The sequence below is a fragment of the Meles meles genome, chromosome 2, assembly GCF_922984935.1.
Source record: "Meles meles chromosome 2, mMelMel3.1 paternal haplotype, whole genome shotgun sequence".
Lineage (NCBI taxonomy): Eukaryota > Metazoa > Chordata > Mammalia > Carnivora > Mustelidae > Meles > Meles meles.
The window spans coordinates 92,129,430-92,151,387 of NC_060067.1; the positions used below are offsets into that span (position 1 = coordinate 92,129,430).

A 21,958-nucleotide genomic window follows, 5' to 3' on the forward strand; every position below is an offset into this window, starting at 1 on the left:
TAGTTCATGTGTGGTTGCTGCTTAAATGACATTAGCATAAGTGTACAGGTTGTATTCTTTTCTACACACATTCCCTTGGGTACAGTACCGGAATTATGGGAGTTGATTTTGACCTTCAGCAAGAAAGCAAAAAAAAAAAAAAAAAAAAAAAAATCCCCCCCTTGGCTTTTGCTCATGCACTCTTTCTGTCCTATATCAAGAAGGTTCACAAGGTCACTTACACCTGAGGCGTTGCTCTTTTGCTTTGGACACTGGCTTTGGGCTCGGAGGAGGCTGCTCTTCCTTCAGTGCCCACCTGAGCTGCCCCACTGTCTCCAGATCCAGTCCCAACCACATTGTCTCTGGGCCCCCACACACCAGCGTGCATGCCCTTGTTCCGTACGTCTTGACGGTTCGCAGAGGACCTCCAGACTGGCCGGTCTGAGCTGCCCAGGTTACCTCCACATGTACCAGTCTTCAGTCTGCTTTATGCTCTGCTTCCTAAAGTTGCACGGGTTTTGTGTGATCTGCCCCAACACGATTTGTCCCACAAACCATATCATTTTTAGTGTGTAGGGTTCCAGAACAGAGACTTTGCAGGAATCACATATTGTGTGGTAGTAGAAGCATCTGTATTTCCTTGGGGTTTGCTATCTATGTGCCTTATTTAAAAATATAAAGCTTTTATTTCAATATCCCGTTCAGTTTTAAAGAAAGGAAATATGCTAACCTTTTCCTAAAGCATATTTAACAGTATCCCTATCAGAGGTACCCATGTCATTCAATAACATAGCTTACTAAGTAGTATGTTATAAGACCATGTGTATATTCTGTCTTTGTAAGCACCAAAACATAAGAACTTACGGTCGCTGTTTTCAGAATGGAAAATAAAAATATAACAGCAAAAGATACTTCCTTTTCCACTTGAAGTTGTTTTATGTTAATAAAAGTAGCGGGAGTTATTTTCTAAATAGTTTTCTTTCTGGCCTAGAATCTAAAATGACTTCAGAGTTAAAAACAATGTGTATGGTTACAATTACAGATTCATTAATTAGATACACATCACAGTGCTGGCATCTAGTTACCCTCAAACCAGTGTTGCCTGCCGCACTCAGCAGTTTCCCTGTCTTTAGAACAAATCCTTTGCTTCCAGATATCATTCCTACACTTTGGGTCTTTTTTTTTTTCCATCGGACCTGAGATTTAGGAAGCACATCTCACTTAATTTACAGATACTGTTTTGAGGATATGCTGAGTACCCAAGGAATGTTTTCTGTAGTTCAAGATGAGAGAACTACTATGCTTTAAATTACAGACAAGAAATTTTAAAAATGGTTATGTGGCAAAAATGTTCCATTATTTACAGCTGGACTAGCCAGTTTTCAATATTTCTTATAGATATTTCAACCCATGTTTGCTTTTATCACCAGTAAGCTCACCTTTGGCTCATGCCCAGTACCCATCTGTATCAGCGTGTTCCTAAAGAATACACAGTGTTCTCAACATTGATTAAGTTAAATTACATGTTTGCACATTTAATTGTAAATTAAATCTTTTAATTTAATTGTAAATTAAATGTTTTTGGATTTATTACAAAAGCTATAGAGAACTGATTTCTTTAATAATCAGTTGTTTAAAAGTTTCACTAACTCCATTCTTCATGTCCATTAACACGGCTTTGATTTTTCAAAGGTTTCTCTTGCTGTTACAGCAATTCACCTGCGCAAAGGTCAAAGATGTAGAGTTATTAGATTTCAGGCCTGGCCCAAGGCCCAAGGAGTGTAAGATTTGGGAAGACATGCGTGTGCTGGCAGATGAACCATTATGAAGCTGTCTTTTCTTCTTGGACAAGGTGGTGGGGGCGGGAGCAGAGAGGGCAAACGTCCTTTCATGGTATTTACTCTGAAGTAAGCAGCTGTCCTCTGTGTTCATGAGCTCAGAACCCTGGGCATGTGTTTAAGATACATCACTCTATCTTCAGATTTTGTTCTTGTCAGCCTTTTCTCCAGGTGGAGTACTAATGATGGTTTTCTTTTTATAAAGGGCAACCAGATCCTCAGTGGCCTCTCCATTGAAGAATATAAAACCACGCTGAAAATGATCAAGCAAGCTATTTTAGCTACAGACCTAGCACTGTACATTAAGTAAGTCCTAAGAAATATCCTGCAATAAATAGATCTTAGAAGTGTTTGCACTGTTTCAAACTTTTAAAATGCATGTTGGGAAATTTTTAGATTATAAAGACAAATGTCCTGGCGAGTCAAATGTCTTGTTTTTCAAACTATGGAGCAGTTTCTTAAAGGAAGCCAGAAAAGGCTATTGCTTTGACTTATCATTTAATGCTACAAGTTCCAGAATACAGAGTTATTTGTGCTGTTGATCTACTGCTATGTCTCTGAAGCGATGTACAAAGTAAATTATCATACTGAGGTCATTCCAAGCGAGGTTGTGCAACCTCAAGATGATATAGTCTGTTTGCTTTTCCTCCTTTCCTTCACCGCCCCCCTGCAGCTTCTGACCGTGTTACAGTTCCTTTACACTGTCATCTAAGCCTAGGTGGGCAGGAAAAGGAGCTAAGTGCCAGGCGACTAAATCTTGTTTCTTTTTATTTGATTCTGGCAGAAGAGTATTATTGTAGAACTTTAGTCAGTGACGTTACAGACTCAAAAATTAAAGTGGGCCTTAGAGTAATATCTGTCATACGTGTATGCATTTACTTATAATTAAACTGCCTTTCTAAAAGCGAGAAAAGCCTTTGCTGCCTGCGGGCAGGCCAGTTTCCCACATGCAGACTGAGATCTTTGCTGCACGTGTAGGAGTGAGGGGAGAGGATTTCTGGAGGTCACACTCACGGGATTTCCTTGAAGCACAGTGCTCTCTCCCTCTACACAAAGATTCACTCCCATGGCTTTAACCACTCTGATGAGAAGTAAAAACAAGTAGAACAGACACACAAAATCACATACCAGATACCCACTCTTGTACATCTAAAAGTAACCGCATCTAAAAGGGTCTGGGTCATTGGATTTTGGAGCACTTGAAAGTTAATTAGGATGAAGGAAAAGACAGCAAACTTCAGTTTATTCAAAATGACTGCAGAACAAAGATTATCAGATTATGAAGAATTTTAAAAATTTCTGTAACCACAAAAACTTCCCAGCCTTTCCAGGCCACGTGAGTCTTGCCTCTGAACCCGTATGAAACCTATTTTCCATTTTTGATACTGTTATCACATACAGTCAGTTTTGTTGTGTAAGTGTTTCTTACGTTTGTTTTGTGTCTCCAACTAGATTTTAAACACGGTCAGAAGGGCTCATGCCATATAACTTCCCAACATGCTTAACAAGTGCTGGGCACAGAGGAGGTATCACTTGACACTGAGTGAATATCAGTGTACACTTTATTTGGTCTTTGCTTCAGAAGACTTTTGCTACTTTATACTGAGTATAGAATATAGAGTAATTATTATGAACATTTTTCTACACTATACCATGATGTGTAAGATAAATGAAATTAAACCCAAGCCATATAGATCTGATTATGCCATACCCTTAAAATTTCTTAAGTCATTCTTGGCATCAAATTTTTAACTTGTATTTGTTTCATTTTCTAAAGATCGTGTTTAAGAATTGAAATGACCATTATTTGTGATTCATAGTGAAATAATAATTTGAAAATAATTTAAATTTTAAAATAATCTGTTTTATCCAAAGAAAGTGGTAGAAGGGAGGAGAGTGAGATATTTTTAGGGTTTTTGTTTTATTTTAATTTTTATTTATTTATTTTAAAAGATTTTATTTATTTATTTGACAGACAGAGATCATAAGTAGGCAGGGAGGCAGGCAGATAGAGAGGAGGAAGCAGGCTCCCCTGCTGAGCAGAAAGCCCAACACGGGGCTCAATCCCAGGACCCTGGGATCATGACCTGAGCCAAAGGCAGAGGTTTTAACCCAGTGAGCCACCCAGGCACCCCGATATTTTTAGTTTTTTAAATTATGACTTCTATATTGGATTCTAAGGTGGGGGAAAAAATTGGGAGATTTTTTTCCAAAAAAATTTACTCTATGGGTCTTTGTCAACCAAAGAAATAAGAGCCTGGGGACTCATCATAACTACCAAATGTTCTTCTTTATTTTCAAGGAGACGAGGAGAATTTTTTGAACTTATAAGAAAAAATCAATTCAACTTAGAAGATCCTCATCAAAAAGAATTGTTTTTGTAAGTAGGTTTCCTGTCCTTAAAGCTGAAGTCTTGTTACCCAATTAGTTTTATCACTATCGGATTTTATTGCAATTATTTGTTACAATGTGATGATCTTAGAGGCTGTTAGAATTCTCTAGAGTGTTGTATAAAGGGCTGAATATGAATATTTATTTGAAAAGAAATGCATTTGCCAATACAAGTGAATAAATCACTCCTTTGTCCTAGAAGGACCTTTAAAATGTGGTAGAATATCAATACAAAGCTATAAGGTTCCCTTGCTCATATTCCCAATTGTTTGGAATGCAACAGCTGAAAATAGCATCTCAAAGACTGTGGGAGCAAGAAGGTCGCTGTGAAGTGTTCACTTCTCTTGAGTGACGGCAGAGGAGCACAGTCAGAACGTCAAGATTTCCATTTCCCTCGCCTGTACACCTGTCCTTCCCTTCTAGCTGCAGAGACCATCCCTTCGGTGTTAGTATTCCTACCTTTGCCATGGCAAGAACCGGATCCATCACAAAGAACACGTGGTCATTCATAGAGAAAAGAATGACTCAGAACACCAAGGAGAGTGCTATCATAATTTTGAAATCAACATTTCTTTAAATGGATTGATACTACTTAGCATGCAAAAGAAGATGCAAATTTTAAGGAAACAACGCACAAATGCCCAGCTTGTCTGTTCTATTTTGTGCAATCATGCTTGACTTCTTAGCCTCAAAATGTTTTTCATAACAGTTCCTTAGAAAAGTAAAGACCTGTAGGGGCGCCTGGCTGACTCAGTTGGTAGAGCATGCCTCTCGATCTTGGGTTTATAAGTTCAAGCCCCACACTGAGTGTAGAGATTACTTAAAAATAAAAAGTAAAAAATTTAAAAAAAAAAAGTATAGACATGCTATTGTAGTTAGTGAACGGTTTGTCCCAATAACAAAAAAGAAATCCAAGGGCAGTTCCAAGTCTACAGCTGCTCCCACTGCTGGGTCCTACCCACTTGCGGAGAAGTGCTCCCAGTTCTAGAGCACAGTGTCCCATGAGCACCCATTTTTCAGATTTTAGTGAAGCTTACTGAGGGGCATAGTCTTCTCTGGGGCAGACAGTTGATACTGATGAGCACCGAAATCCTGCATGACCGTGGGTTTACAGTGATTGCAGATATCTCTCCTGCACCCACTTCTCCAAGAGAGTTGGTGGGAGAGGTCGAGTAGCAGCAGCAAACCACTTTCTTTTTGCCTCACAAATTTAAGGGAGAACATGCTTTTGGGTTGGGTTTCCCTGCAGAGACGAGGATACAGCCCTTTACCACAAGTGTTTCTATATTACAGTGATGGCCTTTCTGCCTCTTCATTCAAACGAAATTATTACAAACAGGCCTCTGGCTCCAAGATGGGAAACACTGCACGAAGTACAGAGCCATTGTCATATGACGGTTACGCTATTGGGTTTCTAGAGCACCTTGTTATCGACACCAGAGCCAGCATGACTTTCACTTCTCTCAACCACAGAAAGACGAAAGAGCACTGTCCTCTCATTTCCCCATTTCTCTGGCAGATACTGTTTAAGTCAGAGCTTTTCACATAGAAAGAAGTCACTTCATATGCTGAGTTCAGCATTGGGATAACCCACCGTCATTCTTGCTCTCCTAGAACTTCTATCAATAGAATATCTGATGGTGGGCGCCTGGGTGGCTCAGTGGTTTAAGCCGCTGCCTTCAGCTCAGGTCATGATCTCAGGGTCCTGGGATCGAGTCCCACGTCGGCCTCTCTGCACTGAAGGGAGCCTGCTTCCCTCTCACTCTCTCTGCCTGCCTCTCTGCCTACTTGTGATCTCTCTCTGTCAAAATTAATAAATAAAATCTTAAAAAAAAAAAAAAAAGAATATCTGATGGTATCCTTTAATGGCAAATTACTAGTAGACGATGTGTTTTCATCTTAGTGTCACTGAGAATGGGATACCAAGGTGAAAAATAATAGTAACAGCAGGCAAGTTTTTGCCCAGAGGTTAGTAATTTCTCTCCCTGTGCCAATCTGTAGCTAAAGGAGGCAGTTTTAGGGCAAATCCCAATAGTTCAGTGGATAGCCAAAACCATGACACAATGCTGTTGCTGAATCAGTCACACTTCAGAAAAATTGTTTCTGTTTCTTTAGTCTTTATAAGCAGCCATCCTACATAGGTTAGGGGGCTTTAATTTAAACTTTTTACCAGTAACTATTTACCAAGAGTATACATTTGCATAAAAAGGAGGGGGAGAAAAACCATGAGAGACTGTGGACTCAGAAACAAACTGAGGGTTTTTGAAGGGGAGGGTGGTGAGGGGTTGGGTGAGCCTGGTGGTGGGTATTATGGAGGGCATGTATTGCATGGAGCATTGGGTGTGGTACATAAACAATGAATCCTGGAACACTGAAAAAAATTAAATTTAATTAAAAAAAAAAGTAAATCGTAACCTTGGGCTTCTTTTTTCCCTTAACAGAGCGATGCTAATGACAGCTTGCGATCTCTCTGCCATTACCAAACCCTGGCCTATTCAACAACGGGTATGTTGCTTGCTGATAGTAAAAGCAGGGATTAAAAAGTCAAAGGAAGAAAAGTCTGTATTCTAAAAGTAGCTTCGGGAGTATTTGTGGTATTTTATCTAATTTTTAAGTGGTATTAAAAGCAGATAATTGGTCATAAACAGGTTTTCTTTTTTAGAAGATTCCCTAGCATTTACATATTTATAAGATACAGTAAGAAAGAGAGCACCTGTATTAACACAGCAAAAATCTAGCTGTTGATAATCTTTAATTCCAGTACTTCTGGCTCACTTGGGAATGTTTTTGCACATTTTTTTTAATAACCTTGAAAAACAGAAGCAGCAAATTATTTTTCTTTTTATGATTTTTCTTTATGGTTAGCCTTCCAGGCTATACCTCAGCTCCAAGTAGGTATTAATGAGTAGAACTTAAACATTTCCTGGGGCTTATAAATATAGGAAATATTGATATAAGGTGTCAGGAAGGATGTGATCAGGGCCTGTGGCTGGGAGGCTAGAAATATATCCTTCTCTCTAAATAAGTAACTGCCATAACATTTTGCAGAGGCAGTAAAGGCCCTGGGCTCAGACAAGGGACAGCTGTACATACAGTGATGTGTATATCATGCTTTTGGTTTTTAATCCTAAGTGCACTACCTGAGACTGTTGACAGTCTGCTGCTGGTCAGGGCTGGGCTCTGAGCTGCACAGTCATGGAGCCCAGTGACAGGTTCATCTCATAAAACACAAATGCTGAGAAAACAAGATTAGAAATGGACTCTGCAGGCACCATAGCTGCCGACATGCTGTAAGCACTCGAGAAAGATGGTCTTCATGGACTGTCCTGCTCTGTAATTAATGGGACTATCTGCCCATTTCCAAATAGGGAAGAGGGTGGACGAGGGAAGAATTTGTCTTTTCATCTATCCTTTCAGCTTAATCAGATCCCAGAAAGGTAAAGCCATGAGTTTGGGGGTCCAGACATAAAAAACAATACTTAAAGCCTCTAATTAAAATAGTTTGGTATTGGTGATAGACCAATGGAACACAATAGAGCATTGAGAATTGCATAGAACATTTAGTGTATAATAAAGATAGCATTTCAAATAACTGGGGGAAGAGAAAGACTTTTTATGAAATAATCTTAGGGTGACTTTCCCATCTTCCATAACCAGATGCCAAAAGACAAAATTGGATGTACTTTGCATACTTACATTCCAAATGGAGCATAGAATTCAGTGTAGAGAATTAAACCGTAGAAGTACTAAATAAAAACATCTGTAGATTCTTGTATAACTTAAGAGTAAGAAAACTTACCTATGGCTCAACATTTAGAAACAATGGAAAAGATTGATAAACTTGATTACATAAAAATTTTTTAAAAAACAAACTTTTGCATGGCAAAAGACACTATAAACAAAGTAAAAGTCAATGAGAAACTGATAAAAATATTTACAACTTATATTTGATATTTAATACCCCAATATTAAAGAACTTATAAAAATAAAGAAGAAAAACGACAACAATCCTTCAGAAAAATGGGCCAAAAAAAATTTTTTTTTTAAGATTTTATTTATTTATTTGACAGGCAGAGATCACAAGTAGGCAGAGAGGCAGGCAGAGAGAGAGGAGGAAGCAGGCTCCCTGTGGAGCCGAGAGCCCAATGCAGGGCTTGATCCCAGGACCCTGAGATCATGACCTGAGCCGAAGGCAGCGGCCTAATCCACTGAGCCACCCAGGCGCCCCAAATGGGCCAAAATTTTGAACAAAAAGTTGATGGAATGTGAGTGGCTCTTACTCATTTGCAGAGGTCCTCAGAACCTCATTCATAAGAAGAACTGCAAATAAACTTGACTGACACAGAAAAGCTTGTATAGAATCTCATAACAGGAGGCACCTGGGTAGCTCAATCCTTAAGTGTTTGCCTTCAGCTTAGGTCCTGATCGCAGAGTCCTGGGATCAAGCCTGGTGTCGGGCTCCCTGCTCAACAGGAAGCCTGCTTCTCTCTCTCTCACTCTCCCCTGCTTGTGTTCCCTCTCCTGCTGTCTCTCTCTGTCAAAGAAATAAGTAAAATCTTTAAGAAAAAAAAAAAAGAATCTCATAACAGCTCAGCTCCATTCCTAATATGGTAGTATTATCTATGGCAGACACGTTACAAGACCCCCAGTGGATGCCTGAAACCAGATAGGACTGAACCCTTATATATACACTATGTTTTTTCCTATGTATGCATCACTATGGTAAAGTTTAATTTATAAATTAAGGACAGTAAGAGATTAATAACAATAACTAATAATAAAATAGAACAATTCTAACAGTATACTATAATAAAAGTTATGTGAATGTGGGGTCTCTCTCTCTCTCTCTTATTATATTGCACTCTCCCTCCTCTTCGTGATGATGGGAGATGATAAAGCGGAGAGGTAGTGGGGTGGATGATATAGGCACTGGGATGGAGCGTTAGGCTTCTATTGGCTTCTGACCATATATCAGAGAGGATCATCTGTTTCTGGACTGCAGTTTGAAACCATGGAAAGCAAAACTGTGGATAAGGAAGATTACTCTGGTCAGGACTAGAAACAACCCAAACATCGATCAGCAGGAGGATAGCTAAACATATTGTAGTGTATTCCATATAACTCATACAAGTTGTTGTATGAGCTACTTAATATTGTAGTGTATTCCTTATTCCTTACATATTCCTTATGTAGTGTAATACTTATTCCTGTAGTGTGTCCACTTATACAGTGGAGTACTGCTCAGCAGTAAAAAGAAACTCACCATTGATACATGCGACAACACGATGTGTCTCATAAACACCATACAGAGCAAAAGAAGTCAGACGCAAAAGAATATGTTCTGTGACTCCATTTCTATGAAGTTCTAGACTAGGCAAACTAATCTCTGGGGAAGGAAATAAAATAGTGATTGTGAGGGGAGAGAGGAAAGAAGGGGCAGGAAATCACTGAGAAGGGTCATAGAAGTGATAGAAGTATTCTGTATCTTGGATGGGGTATTTATTACATGGTTATATGTGTTGGTCAATACAGTGAACTCATGAACTGTGCGATTCAAAGTATGTAAATTCTACTTCATTTAAAAACAAACAAACACTGAAATACTATTTCTTACTTGTCCAGTTGGCAAAATCCAAAGACTTCATGAGATACTCTGTTGGGGAAGTTGAGGGAAAACAGGAATGCAAAATACTGTAGCTCTTTGGAAGTTTATAAATACATTCATTTACCATTACTTCTAGGCATCTTATCCCAAAGATACACTGGAAAGAATATAAAAAGATATTTATACAGGGCTGCTCACTTTAGTACTATTTGTAATGGCAAAGACCGGAAGTAACCCAAATATTCATCTGTAGGGTACTGACTGAATAATTTATAGTACATTTACATGATGAGTTCTATGCAGCTGTAAAAAGAAATGGGGGAGTATCTGTATACTACTACTGAGCGATTACAAGAATGTATTTTGAGGGCACCTGGGTGGCTCAGTAGGTTAAAGCCTCTGCCTTCGGCTCAGGTCATGGTCCCAGGGTCCTGGGATCCAGCCCCACATCGGGCTCTCTGCTCTGCAGAGAGCCTGCTTCCTCCTCTCTCTCTGCCTGCCTCTCTGTCTAGTTGTGATTTCTCTCTGTCAAATAAATATTTTTTAAAAAATGTATTTTTAAGTGAAAAAAGCAAGGTATAGAAAAAAGTATATTGTACTCTACCATTTATCTAAGAAGAGGGTAAAATATGAATATATGTACATATTTGCTTCATATTTTAAAAACCCAGGATTAACCACAAAAAAGTCAATGATTCCCTATAAGGGAAGGAGGAAATAGCACTTAGGGAACAGAAATAGAAGCTAGAGTTGCTGAGTGTACTAGTTTTGTAGATTTAACTTTGGAACGGTATAAATCATTTCTAAAATTATAGAATTGAATTTTAAATATCCATAAACCTTGAAAGTAAGTGAAACAAGCCTGATTTTGGTTGCAAAACCATACATGAAGGGAACTATTTCATTCCAAGTGACATTAAAACAATACTTTGACTATGTATCTCTAGTGGGGTGTACCCTAAAAACAAAACGGAATTACCAAAAAAAGCTTTAAACTGTTTTCAGTAATCTCATTATTAGTGGTGATTTGCATAGATACTCAATCACTGCTTTAGATGATGCGGGATAAAAGCAAATAAAAAATACTGTGTTGGTGTTGTTGAGAGCTAGGATCATCAGTGTAAGTAGAAAAATAAACGTGGATAAGGTTGGGCAGAAATGGTGTAGTTCTCAATTTGAATTGAAATGTTGTATGAACTTCTGTTGTGTCCTAGCTCCAGCCTCTAAAAGGGCTTAAAAATAATGACCAACCTGGTGGTAATGAACAAACCTGGTGCCCATATTGACGTTTCTAAGTACTTCAATCTAAAGGAACAAGGGCTCTGAAAAGAAACAGCTGATAGCAGTTCTAAAGCAGGACATGAACAAAATGAGCCCAGAACATCTTATTGTATCAGAAAGCAGGGAAGCTATTAAAGACTGGTAGGGTTTTTTGTTTTTTGTTTTGTTTTGTTTTGTTTTTCAAAAGAACAGAGAAGCCAACTTAATAAGCTCCCACTGGCTGAGATGGGACAATCTGAGTATCAACAAGGATTGAAATCCATTAAATATGTTTAAAAGTTTGAATTAATAATAAAAATAATAAAACGAAACCTTCCCTGGTCATCCTTGATAGTCGCTTGGAAACCAAGTTGCTTTTTTTCAAATGGCAATTAAAGTGGAAAAAAATCAAGCATTTCTCCTGCTTTTCTTATATGAATCGTGCTTTAGAGTAACTAAATAATTGATGAGGGAACTTTCTTTTTATTGTACTTCAACTAATAAAAGAAAAAGGAATGATCGCTTTGACTGTCCCCTTTTTTAAACCCCTAAAGTAATGGATCTAGACGAAGGTCATTCCTGGTGTCTAATATTACAAAAAGAGAGGCAGCCAGGCTTTATATGGCTCCTGATGGAGGTACACAACAATGCCTATGAAGCAGCCAAAAAAAAAAAATTATCTAATCAAGCTTCTAGATCTTATTAGCAGTGTGTGGAAATACAGGGCACAGAGGAACATGAAATGACATCATGGGAATGCAATCAGCAAAATCCACATAGAGGAGAACTGCAGGATAAACAACCCAGTTTACCTAACAACAACAGCAAAAATGATAAGGACAATTTTTGAAAAGAGGAGGAACATGTAGATTAAAATAAATTTAGGGCACCTGGGTGGCTCAGTTGGTTAAGTTTCTGCCTTCATCTCAGGTCGTGATCCTGGGGTCCCAGGATGGAGTCCCACATCACTGCTTCTCCCTTTGACCCTCCCCCCTCTCATATTCTCTCTCTCTCTTTCTCTCTCTCTGACTCTCAAATAAATAAAATCTTTAAATAGTAAATAAGTTAACTTAAAGGCATATCTATCAATCACCATGTACGCCCCTATATTGATACCGTGTTTTTCACAGCACCTGGCATAACACGTATTTAACAAATAGCTCATTGATTATATATACAGATGGGCACACGCTACCTTTCCCCCACTGATTGCTAAAGTTGAAATAACATGTTGCTTTTTTCTGCCTAATTACAGGTTATAATCTAGCCTTGGTGATTAGGCACATATTTAAATGCAAATAAAATATAATTTCTATTACTCGTTATTGTTTTATTATCTTTTTACTGAAGTGGTTGAAAGCTAGCTTTGGTAAATTTCATTATCTTTATTCAAAGTCTCTATTTTACAGGGTTGTATGCTTTTAATTGCCAAAACTTAATCGGTTATTTATTTCAGATAGCAGAACTTGTAGCGACCGAATTTTTTGACCAAGGAGACAGAGAGAGAAAAGAACTCAACATAGAGCCTGCTGTAAGTATGAGACCTTGTTGGTAGGAATTATTCAAATACACTTGTTTAGTATAGACTTCCTACACTTTCTGTGGGATATTAGGAACACCGTTTCTTTTCATTTTAGTTTTTAAAACGTTTTCTTATTAAAAGAATTACATATGTTTATTACAGAAAACATAAGCAAATAAAAGAAGACAAAAAGACTCTTTGGGCCATCATATTGTACCTACTTTTTTGTAATTTGTTTTTCTATTTCAATATCGTAAGCTGTTTTCATTCTAATGGATACTCTTGTGCATATTATTTGTGATGATCACATGAAACGACGGAGCCACAGTTCACCTACTTCCTTTGGTGTCATGTCTGCAGCGTTCACTGGGACCAGCAGCACTTTGATAAACGTCTTTGTTGCTAATGCCAGTTTTCATTCTCTTGTTAGGACAAATTCCCAGAATTGCTGTGTTGAAGGGCACAGATTTTTAAAGGTTTTTGATACATACTGCCTTTTTTTACATAGAGTGTGGCTCTCACAGACAAGAAAAAGAATCTTCTCAAACCATTTCTGGCTTTTGGAGTACATTTTTCCTGAAAATGAAGCATAGAGTCTTTCTTTTTTTTTTTTCAATTCAAATGGACATTTATTAAGTCCATATTAAATGGGACACGGTCCTCACCCCCTCCCCATGTACAGTTCCATCCATTCCATCCACTCTGCTCGCTCTTTAGCCTCAGCTGGGCACATCCTGTGTCTCACTAGTCTTTCACAGTTACTCCCTGTCTTCTGATGTAATGGTGGGCTCATTCCAAGGCTCAGAACCTTCTTAGAAAGTGGTAGGTAGCAGAGTGATGATCACTGCTAATGGGGAATTTGCTTCATTTTAAACAAACACTTGGTACAGACTCGTTGCTTCCCATGGCCGGTGCTGGGCTCGTCTGCTGCTCCAGTCATGACCTCCTGGGAATAAGCAGGATGACATCTGCATAATTATCCTTCAGAAAGCTCTCTGCATGAATTGAATCGTAATCAGCTGTAGCCTCAGTGGCTTCTTCCACAAAGTTGAGGGTGTTCCGCTCCGTATCAATAGACAATTCAAAGCTGTGTGTTCTCCAAATACACGGCAGTGGTCGACTCTGAGTCAGTGGTTGACTCTGGACGAGTGATCGATGCCATGGGTAGGGTGGGAAAAGCCAACCAGGATGAACAAGGCAGAGAGGATCAGGGTCTCCCTGAGCCCAGTGCCAGCAGAGTGCAGGAGACCGAGGGGGAAAGAGACAGATAGGCTTGTGTCTGGCCTTTCTCAGCTAACAAAGCGATTGATGTTTTGGGGGCCAACTTGCATTGTGTTCCTTAAGTAACTAGATCTGTGTATGTGTCTGTCTGTCTGTCTATTTCTGGGTTTGTATTTTCAGGATCTAATGAACAGGGAGAAGAAAAACAAAATTCCAAGTATGCAAGTTGGGTTCATAGATGCCATCTGCTTGCAACTGTATGAGGTATTTATATGAAAACACACTTGCTAAACTTAGACTGTGTTATGAATTAAAACCTCAAGTAAATTGAAGCGATTAACACTAGGCTGTTTTTTTTTTTTTTCCTGATGAACATGCTGTTTGCATTGAAGAAAGAACACATTTTACATTTGATTTTTCTCAAAAACTTTGATTCATCAATGTATGACTATCTGCTGAGTGCCTACTCTGTGCTAGACTCTAGCAAACTGATGTGAGAATACTAAAAAGAATTATGTGAGTTTTACCTTTAGGAGGGATACTGTGCATACTCTATGTCAGCATATTCTTTTTTAAGTTTAAGCCTAAATAAAGAAAAAATTATCCAGCTTTTTCTCATTATGTAGTGTAGCTTTAGTATTTCTATGAGGATGTAAAGGAGATAACTGGAAAAATATTACAAGTTCCCATTTCCTTACACCTTCTGGCTTGGGATTTTTATTTTTTTAGGTAAAGATATTCTCCCTAAAACATCCCAGTTGGCTAGTTTAGATGCTTATTCCCAAAGTACAGAAAGTAGACACTATTCTTGTTTTTAAAGTGTATATAGGAAACCATTTTAAGTTTTAATTATTTGGGAAAAGCATATTTATCATAGAGTTATCATAGAATGTCAGACCCAAAGAAACCCTAGAATCTTCTAATCCAGACATTTCACAATACAGTAACTTTTTCCCCCTACATTTCATATATGTACATGGATTTACTTCATTTGAATCTGCTGTTAGGTTCTATGTAATATTGATATGTATTTTTACTATTATTTATTATAGAGTCATTATAGAAAACTAAGAATTATAATTCCACTACTCCGACAACTACTGTTAATACATTAGTGTATATGCTTTATGAAATTTTTGCATTTTTTTCACTTAGCAAATTTGGTTTTTGTAATTCATAATACATCATAATGTATATTTTTTCATGTCATGTGTGTTTCTGTGATATTTTAAAGGCTGCAAAATAGTAACATAGTATACCTAACCCTGTTGTTGGGTATTTAAAGTTATTTTCCAGAGTTTCTCTATTACAAAGAAACCTGCAGTGAACATTTTGTATCTAAATATGTGTGGCACTAATAATTGGTAAATAATACCATTAAATAAATAAAGTTAATCTTTATTATGATCTTTGATACAAGTCTATTTAAGTACATTGTATAAAACTGTTTTATAGGAAAACACAAAAACTAAGCAGTTCCTGATAGGATCACACTTCAGGAGAGCCATCTGTACTACCAGAAAGCAAAATGTATTGTTTCCCTGAGAAGTGGATTCCATACAGATCTGTCTCTATTGTAACTCAATAAGGTTACTTTGGAATGTATGTGTATGCTCTATCTCTCCTCACATACTCCTTGTCTGCACAGATTAAGAGAACTCAGTCATAAATGATCTGCATATTTGTTCACACAGCTTGTGAAAACCCCTGCGGTGGGCCTGCTGGTGAAATGAGTGTGAGATTGTGGCTCTTGGGAATAAGCACGAGGAGGGGACTTATTTCCTGGATGCCTTCTAGTTGTTTGCTTTCTCTTTCTTTAGGCACTGACCCATGTGTCAGAGGACTGCTTCCCTTTGCTGGATGGCTGCAGAAAAAACAGGCAAAAATGGCAGGCTCTCGCAGAACAGCAAGAGAAAATGCTGATTAATGGGGAGAGCAGCCAGGCCAAGCGGAACTGAGCAGTCTGTTCATGCCGAGTTCAAGTTTACAGACCGTGTATTCTGCAGTATGTCTAGTTTTGCTATACACTGTATGAGTTTAGTGTATACTTTGCCACTGCTGTATTTTTATTTTTGCACAACTTTTAAGGGCACAGCATGAAATGTTTTTAGGGGACTATTACATATTTTCTGTATATTTGTTTTATGCCACTGATCTGAGGTTATCAACGACACCCACTCACTCTTAGCACATGGATAAGAGCTCTGTTTGTGATATTTTGTGTACTACAAAATGCAAGTTAAATTCTTGTGCTGAGATGTTTTGTTTTATTTTGGGGGAGTTTTAGGGGTTTTGTTTTTTGCTCGGGGGTTTTAAATAATTGTTTTTGTGTTTTCTGAATTACCAGTCTTTTAAAGAATGTTTGGAATCTTTTCATTCTCAAAAATAGTCTAGGAGCAAATTGAATGTATTCTGTGGCATTTAAAACCTATCTTTTTTTTCTCTCTCTCTCTATCATAGGATAGAGAAAAGTGCTGGCCTAGTGGATTTAAGGGGAAAGGATGGTATTTGTCAACAAAAAAGCTAAAACTCTGAAACAAATGGCAAGTACTATAAGGCAGTATGGTAAAGAATAGGTATTGTTAATTGATTTGCTGTTTTTGTTAGTGAGCAGGAAGGGGAGAACTCTTCATTTCAATACATATGTCTATCCAAACACTATCCATAAAATCACTGCAGTCTACCCTCTCTGATGGAAAGCAGGGGAAACCTTAGGAGGAGACACTGATTTAAAGGACTTCATGGTCCTTGACTTTACTGAGGGATGGGTGTGATCCAGAAATGGAATGGCCATATCTCTCTGTCAGTGAAGAGAAACATTCTGTTTGAAGAGTCCTCTGAGAGTCAGTGTTTTGAATACTGAACTTCCTCTTTTAAATAACTTCCTTATCGTTTTTCTTACAAACCATAGTTTCTAAGTGAACAGTTTAAGTCTCGACAGAAAACTGAGAATAAAAGTGATCATTGGAGCACTGACCTGAGGTAAGATATGACTGCAGATAAAAGGTAAAATGAATCATTATTTTTCTTTGTCAAAGGAAGCATAGAGAATAGTTTTAATTGTATAAAAAGAGGCTATCCTTGATGTCCGGGTCAAAAATAAAATTGAAGAAGCGGGAGAGGAGGAAAGCTTAGGCCTGAAGAAAACTTAAGCATATTGAGTCTGCCGCTGAGAAACTGCCATATTTCAGTTCATAGGACTAGTCAACTCAGAATCACAGAAGTTTGGGTGTGTGCACTAAATGCTCACCCTGAGCTTAAGGTTGTTGATACTTTTCATAGCTTTTAGCACATTTAGAAAACGTTAACATTGTCTTAGATTTGAGCCCATTTGAGTGGATTCCCATTGATCATGTTTACCCTAAATACACATTCATTCATCATTAGAGAAGCAGATACTGAATCGACCAACTGATTCGGGAAAGAAAAATCTGTTCCAAGCATGTGGAAATGTTTGGACTCAAGGAATGTAGAAAGAGAAGTATTTGTCTGATTTGTTAACCACCAAAAAAAAGTTTCTGAGTTTCAGTCACTAATTGTGTAGAAAATCTCTTGGGGACATGGTGCAGCATCCTCAAAGGACTTTCACTAAACATTGTTTCCTGTTCATACTGTTTTTTCTCTCAACTGCCTAAAATTCAATATATTCATTGCGTTTTTAAAATTCTGAGTGTGTAATTATGTAAAATTACATAATGTGATTTTATTCTTAACATTCAGGTAAAAAAAAATTGTCTTGCCATTACTTTAGAGTGGTAAATGCTGGTCTAGGAAGTTACCAACTGTTTGTTGCTATATGTGTAATTGTTGTAAAACTTGTATTTTGAGGATACTATTCAATTTTTATTTGACGTCATATAGGTGAGATCTGTAAAGTTGCCTCTTGGTGGCGCTGGTGTGTAAATTACACAGGCTGTCACTAAAATAATGTATCTATATACTGGTATACACCCATGCATGCAGACATAATTCTTTAGCATAGAAAAATCGTTTAAAGAAGAGCAGTCTTTAGTAACGTTTTCTCATACACCTTGTGATTTAGCAGTTATGCTAAAATCTGTTATCATGTACTTTAGTAGTTTTTTAGACCCATCTAATATGTCACTGAGATGTATGGAAGCTTTGTATGTGTGCCATTTTAACAAACAAGAAGTTCTATGTAGATTAGAAATTGTTCGGTTTACTTTAGATAATGGTTTATTTTACTTTACTAGTTTAGCAATTAAAAGAAGTTGGGTAGCGCCATGCCTGTTCTATTGTTGGAAGTTTTAGTTCTTATAAGAAGAATACTTCTTTAAGACCAGTTAGATGGTTCAAATAATTTTTACTTTTTAGGAAAATCATTCCATACGTAGGTTATCTGGTACATGGGCACAAATCGAAGCTTTTGTTCTTATGTGAATTTTTTTCCAGTATCTTCCCAAGTTGGAAAAAATATATTTATAGTCCTTCCTCCCCTGCAATGTATCTGTATTTCTAGTAAGAAGCTGTTTTTTTTCCTAAAGTTGTTATAGTTATAGCTGAATGATGACATATCATTTCAATTTTCGGCCCCAAAAGTGCCCACTATTTTACTAAGTTGTTAAAAGATGTCTATAAAATTGCCAGGCCTTATATTTTTCGCCCTTGCCAGTCACAGTCCTTTGTGAACCTGTGTGAGTCACTTAACTTCTGTGTGCCTGAACAAGTGTTATTAGAGGAGTTATGTTTGGGCAAAGCCTCTGTCTTCATGGGAGGATGTCACAGAAGGCAGCCACCACGGCAGCCCTAATGGGCCCTAGAGACCACTGTCAGAAGTGGGATATTGGGCTGCAGAGCACAGTATCTAATCCCACATGTCACTTCCTCTGTTTCAAAGACTGAAAAAAAGATAATACATTTATTTGGTTTCTCATGCAGATCACAAGTGAATGTGAGATTTTGAGTACCTTGCCTCAAGGTACAAACTCTGGGGAGTCATGTTGTCACCATTTATTTGTTAATCCTGAAGAATAGTTTCTATTAGATAAGAGTACTGAGATTAGAAAGTGTATGAAAATACACTGGACATCTTGGGATCTGGGAGGAAACTGGTCATTGATCTATTCTTGCCTAGGGGTAAAGTGCCTTTATTTTCAGCATAGAGCACAAATGTTAGACATACTCCCATCTGATTTTCAAGTTTTCTGTGTTTTTCACCAGATTTTACTCCTCATGCTTGATAGGTCATCCCAAGAAGTGCTGTTGTTTTGGTTTTTGTTTTAATTTGATTACAAGAGTGATTTTAAGATGAGAAGAAGAAAAGGTGAAATTGCTGTCCTCTCCTGTGGATGAGTGTAGTTGAAATCGGGTGGTATAATTGAATTGCTCAGTATCAGACACGCAACGGTTTACCCTTTATCGAGTCCCTGTGACACAACAGGCACTGTGCTCCGCCATGGAGATAGAGCAGTGACCTCGAGGAGCCCACAGTCTGCGAAAAGGGCTAGATGAGAGACTTACCAGCTTCTGATCCTGCCAACTGAACCTGAAAATCTAGGGTACATTATATCACTTGCATTGTCATCTATAACATATGTATTATAGACAGTTTTCCAAGGACCTTCTTTACCTGGAACTTATTAAGACTCCATCAGTGAATATCCTGTCTTCTTACAAGTATGCATCATTTACGCCGTTGATAGCTTAAAGAACACCTTATGTAAGGAGTATTCTACTATATAGAGGTTTTTTTTTCCCCATATGCTAGCCAGATAGAGATTACTCAGAGTTCTTTTAGATTGTTAAATTGTGCACAGTTTTGGACCCCTTCTGCTCCCCTACAGAGAGCAAGGAAGAAAGTACTAAAGCTCACTTCACCTTTCCATATGTTTCTCAAAAGCCTGTGTAAACGTGTCTTAATAAATGTTGTTGAAAGCAGTGTAAATAGTTGAAAATATAAATTTCTATTACAGTTTAAGAAAAGAAAACCTTATGAATCATCACTAGCCACTGTTAATATCTATTTGTATTCTTATACCTTTTTCAATATATTTGAACAAATATATAGTTTCTGGCACTATTTTTGTACTAGGATAAAGGAGTTATTATGTATATTATGTTTAGCTTTTGAGTCCTTTTAAATAACTGCGACTGTTGATTTCTTGTGTTTCCTCTCCCCCACCATAAGAACCATTTCCGATGACTCTTCTATGACAAAACACTTTAAAGGAACACCTCCCCACCTCTGATACCCATAAAATCAAGAGATGGTCAGGGTGGTCTTCTGTTACGCAAACTCTTCACCTGTCGGTTGTTAACTCATTTTGCTATGCTTTGTAAAAATAAAAAGAAGAATGAACAAGTAGGTATGAGTATTGTGTGATTTTTAGGGGAATTTTAGGCAGGGAGAATGGACCCAATGGTTTGAGAGACTTCAGTCAAGCGGTGGTCATATTAGCTGGAAAAAAAAAAAAAGATTTAATCAAATCCTTTCCTTAACCAAGACTCCTCTCAGTAATAGTCTTCTTTGTATTAACATCTTTTGCTACCAATCTGAGGGCAACATTTTCCATACCTTCTTCACATCAAGCTCCTAACAGCTCCATAAAGGGTGATTATTACCAGTCTCCTGTTGCAGGAGGAGCTAAGGTGGAGGAGTTCCATACTTGCCCAAGGGCACGAGCTGGATTTGAGTCCAGACACGTCTAGTTTCAAAGCAGGTATTTATTCCATTTAGTTATCTTTATGAATTTTATCTGGAAAGGTCTCTGATCCATTCTTGGTGGATCAAATGGACTATCTAGAAGCATTAGAGGTAAAATTTCCCTGACCTAGCAGATTTGGTTTTGTTTGGGTTTTTACTGTTAACATTCCTGGAGTTCATCTGATCATAGCAAATGACAGGCCTTCACAGAACCCCAGATACCACCATGCTTCTGCTGCTAATGTAGAGATGTGGAAGTGTAATTAAATTTCGAGTTTTTGATTCATCATTCAGTTTTGCCACTAGACAAGCCCTCTTCATGTAGGACAGAATATCTAGGCTATGCCTAATCCACAAAACTGAAGACAAAAATGAAATGAAAGCTCATGTAAAATAATGGTTTAGATCTCCTGACCACTTGGGGGCACCAGAGTTCCTGATTATTTAAAGAAGTAATCCCTTTCTGGGAACAATGAATAAAACTGCCTTTTAAAAAATTTTTACTACCTAAAGAAAAGCAAAATGGAAATAATCAGTAGAGAATTAATTCTTGCTTCCTCTTTGATCAGTGATCATTTTATCAAGATATTCTCCAAACAATAACTGGTCACCTGAAGTCTCTGATATTCCAACCATGGAGACATCACCCCTTTCTGTAGAAAAAGGAAGTATTTGACAATTCTCTTGAATTCACATTCTTGCTATTAGCTGTGCTTCCTTCTCAGCAAACAGGGATTGCTATATTTGATAGATGCAAATGTCAGGGTATGATTTTTCTATTTTTAAGGCACATGACATTAAATTACAGAAACTCTTTGAACTTAAAGAGAATATTCTGATTGTAAGCTACATTCAGCCTTGGCAAACAAACAAGAGCTATCTTTCCAGTTCACAAACCACATTTTCAAAATAAACATTCCAAAGGTTATGCATGGAATCAAAATAATTATTTGAAACTAAAAGAAATCTAATTAAATGGCATGCATGATTTTTTCTCTCTGGCTTGCCTCATTTTAACTGTGTGTGTGTGTGTGTGTGTGCGTGTGCAAAATATATCAGAACTAAGTTGATTCTCAATCATCTGACAGCAATCCCAATGGCACCTTTTAGGATACCTCTTTCTAAATTGCCATCTAAAGGGCAAGCTTCCATGGCCAATGGCAGGGAGAAGCAATAAACAAGGACTGTTACAATAGCTTTCAACCTTCATATCCCCAATATTAATTACTTTTAAAACTATATTTCACTTCTTATCACTGTTTCCCCTTACCCAACAGGAGTGTTTTTAGTCTTTATATAACACTGATCTAACATATGCCTGTAAGAAACAAGCTTCACCCTTTACCAAACAGCTCTCTGAAATTCAGGACTTCTCTGGTCTCCTTGATCTGCCTAGCCCAAGAAGGAAAAGCATAAAACATTGTCAGCGACTGCCTCAGCTACAAATGCTCTCTCGCTCATAGTCTCTCCGTAGCGCA

At 37.7% G+C, this 21,958-nt stretch overlaps 1 protein-coding gene across 4 annotated transcripts in view; it reads left to right on the forward strand.

The window, feature by feature from the left end:
- Positions 1–20,135, forward strand: part of PDE5A (phosphodiesterase 5A) — a 159,038-nt gene extending 138,903 nt beyond the window's left edge. For 3 of the 4 annotated variants that reach the window (XM_045989384.1, XM_045989407.1, XM_045989399.1), the window contains exons 16-21: positions 2,023–2,123; positions 4,120–4,197; positions 6,650–6,713; positions 12,530–12,604; positions 13,997–14,080; positions 15,637–20,135. In XM_045989384.1, coding sequence (XP_045845340.1) covers positions 2,023–2,123; positions 4,120–4,197; positions 6,650–6,713; positions 12,530–12,604; positions 13,997–14,080; positions 15,637–15,774 — 540 coding nt within the window. In that variant the 3' untranslated portion in view covers positions 15,775–20,135. The remainder of the gene's footprint in view (positions 1–2,022; positions 2,124–4,119; positions 4,198–6,649; positions 6,714–12,529; positions 12,605–13,996; positions 14,081–15,636) is intronic. The other variant, XR_006816306.1, reaches the window with a different exon arrangement.
- The last annotated feature ends 1,823 nt before the right edge of the window (positions 20,136–21,958 follow it).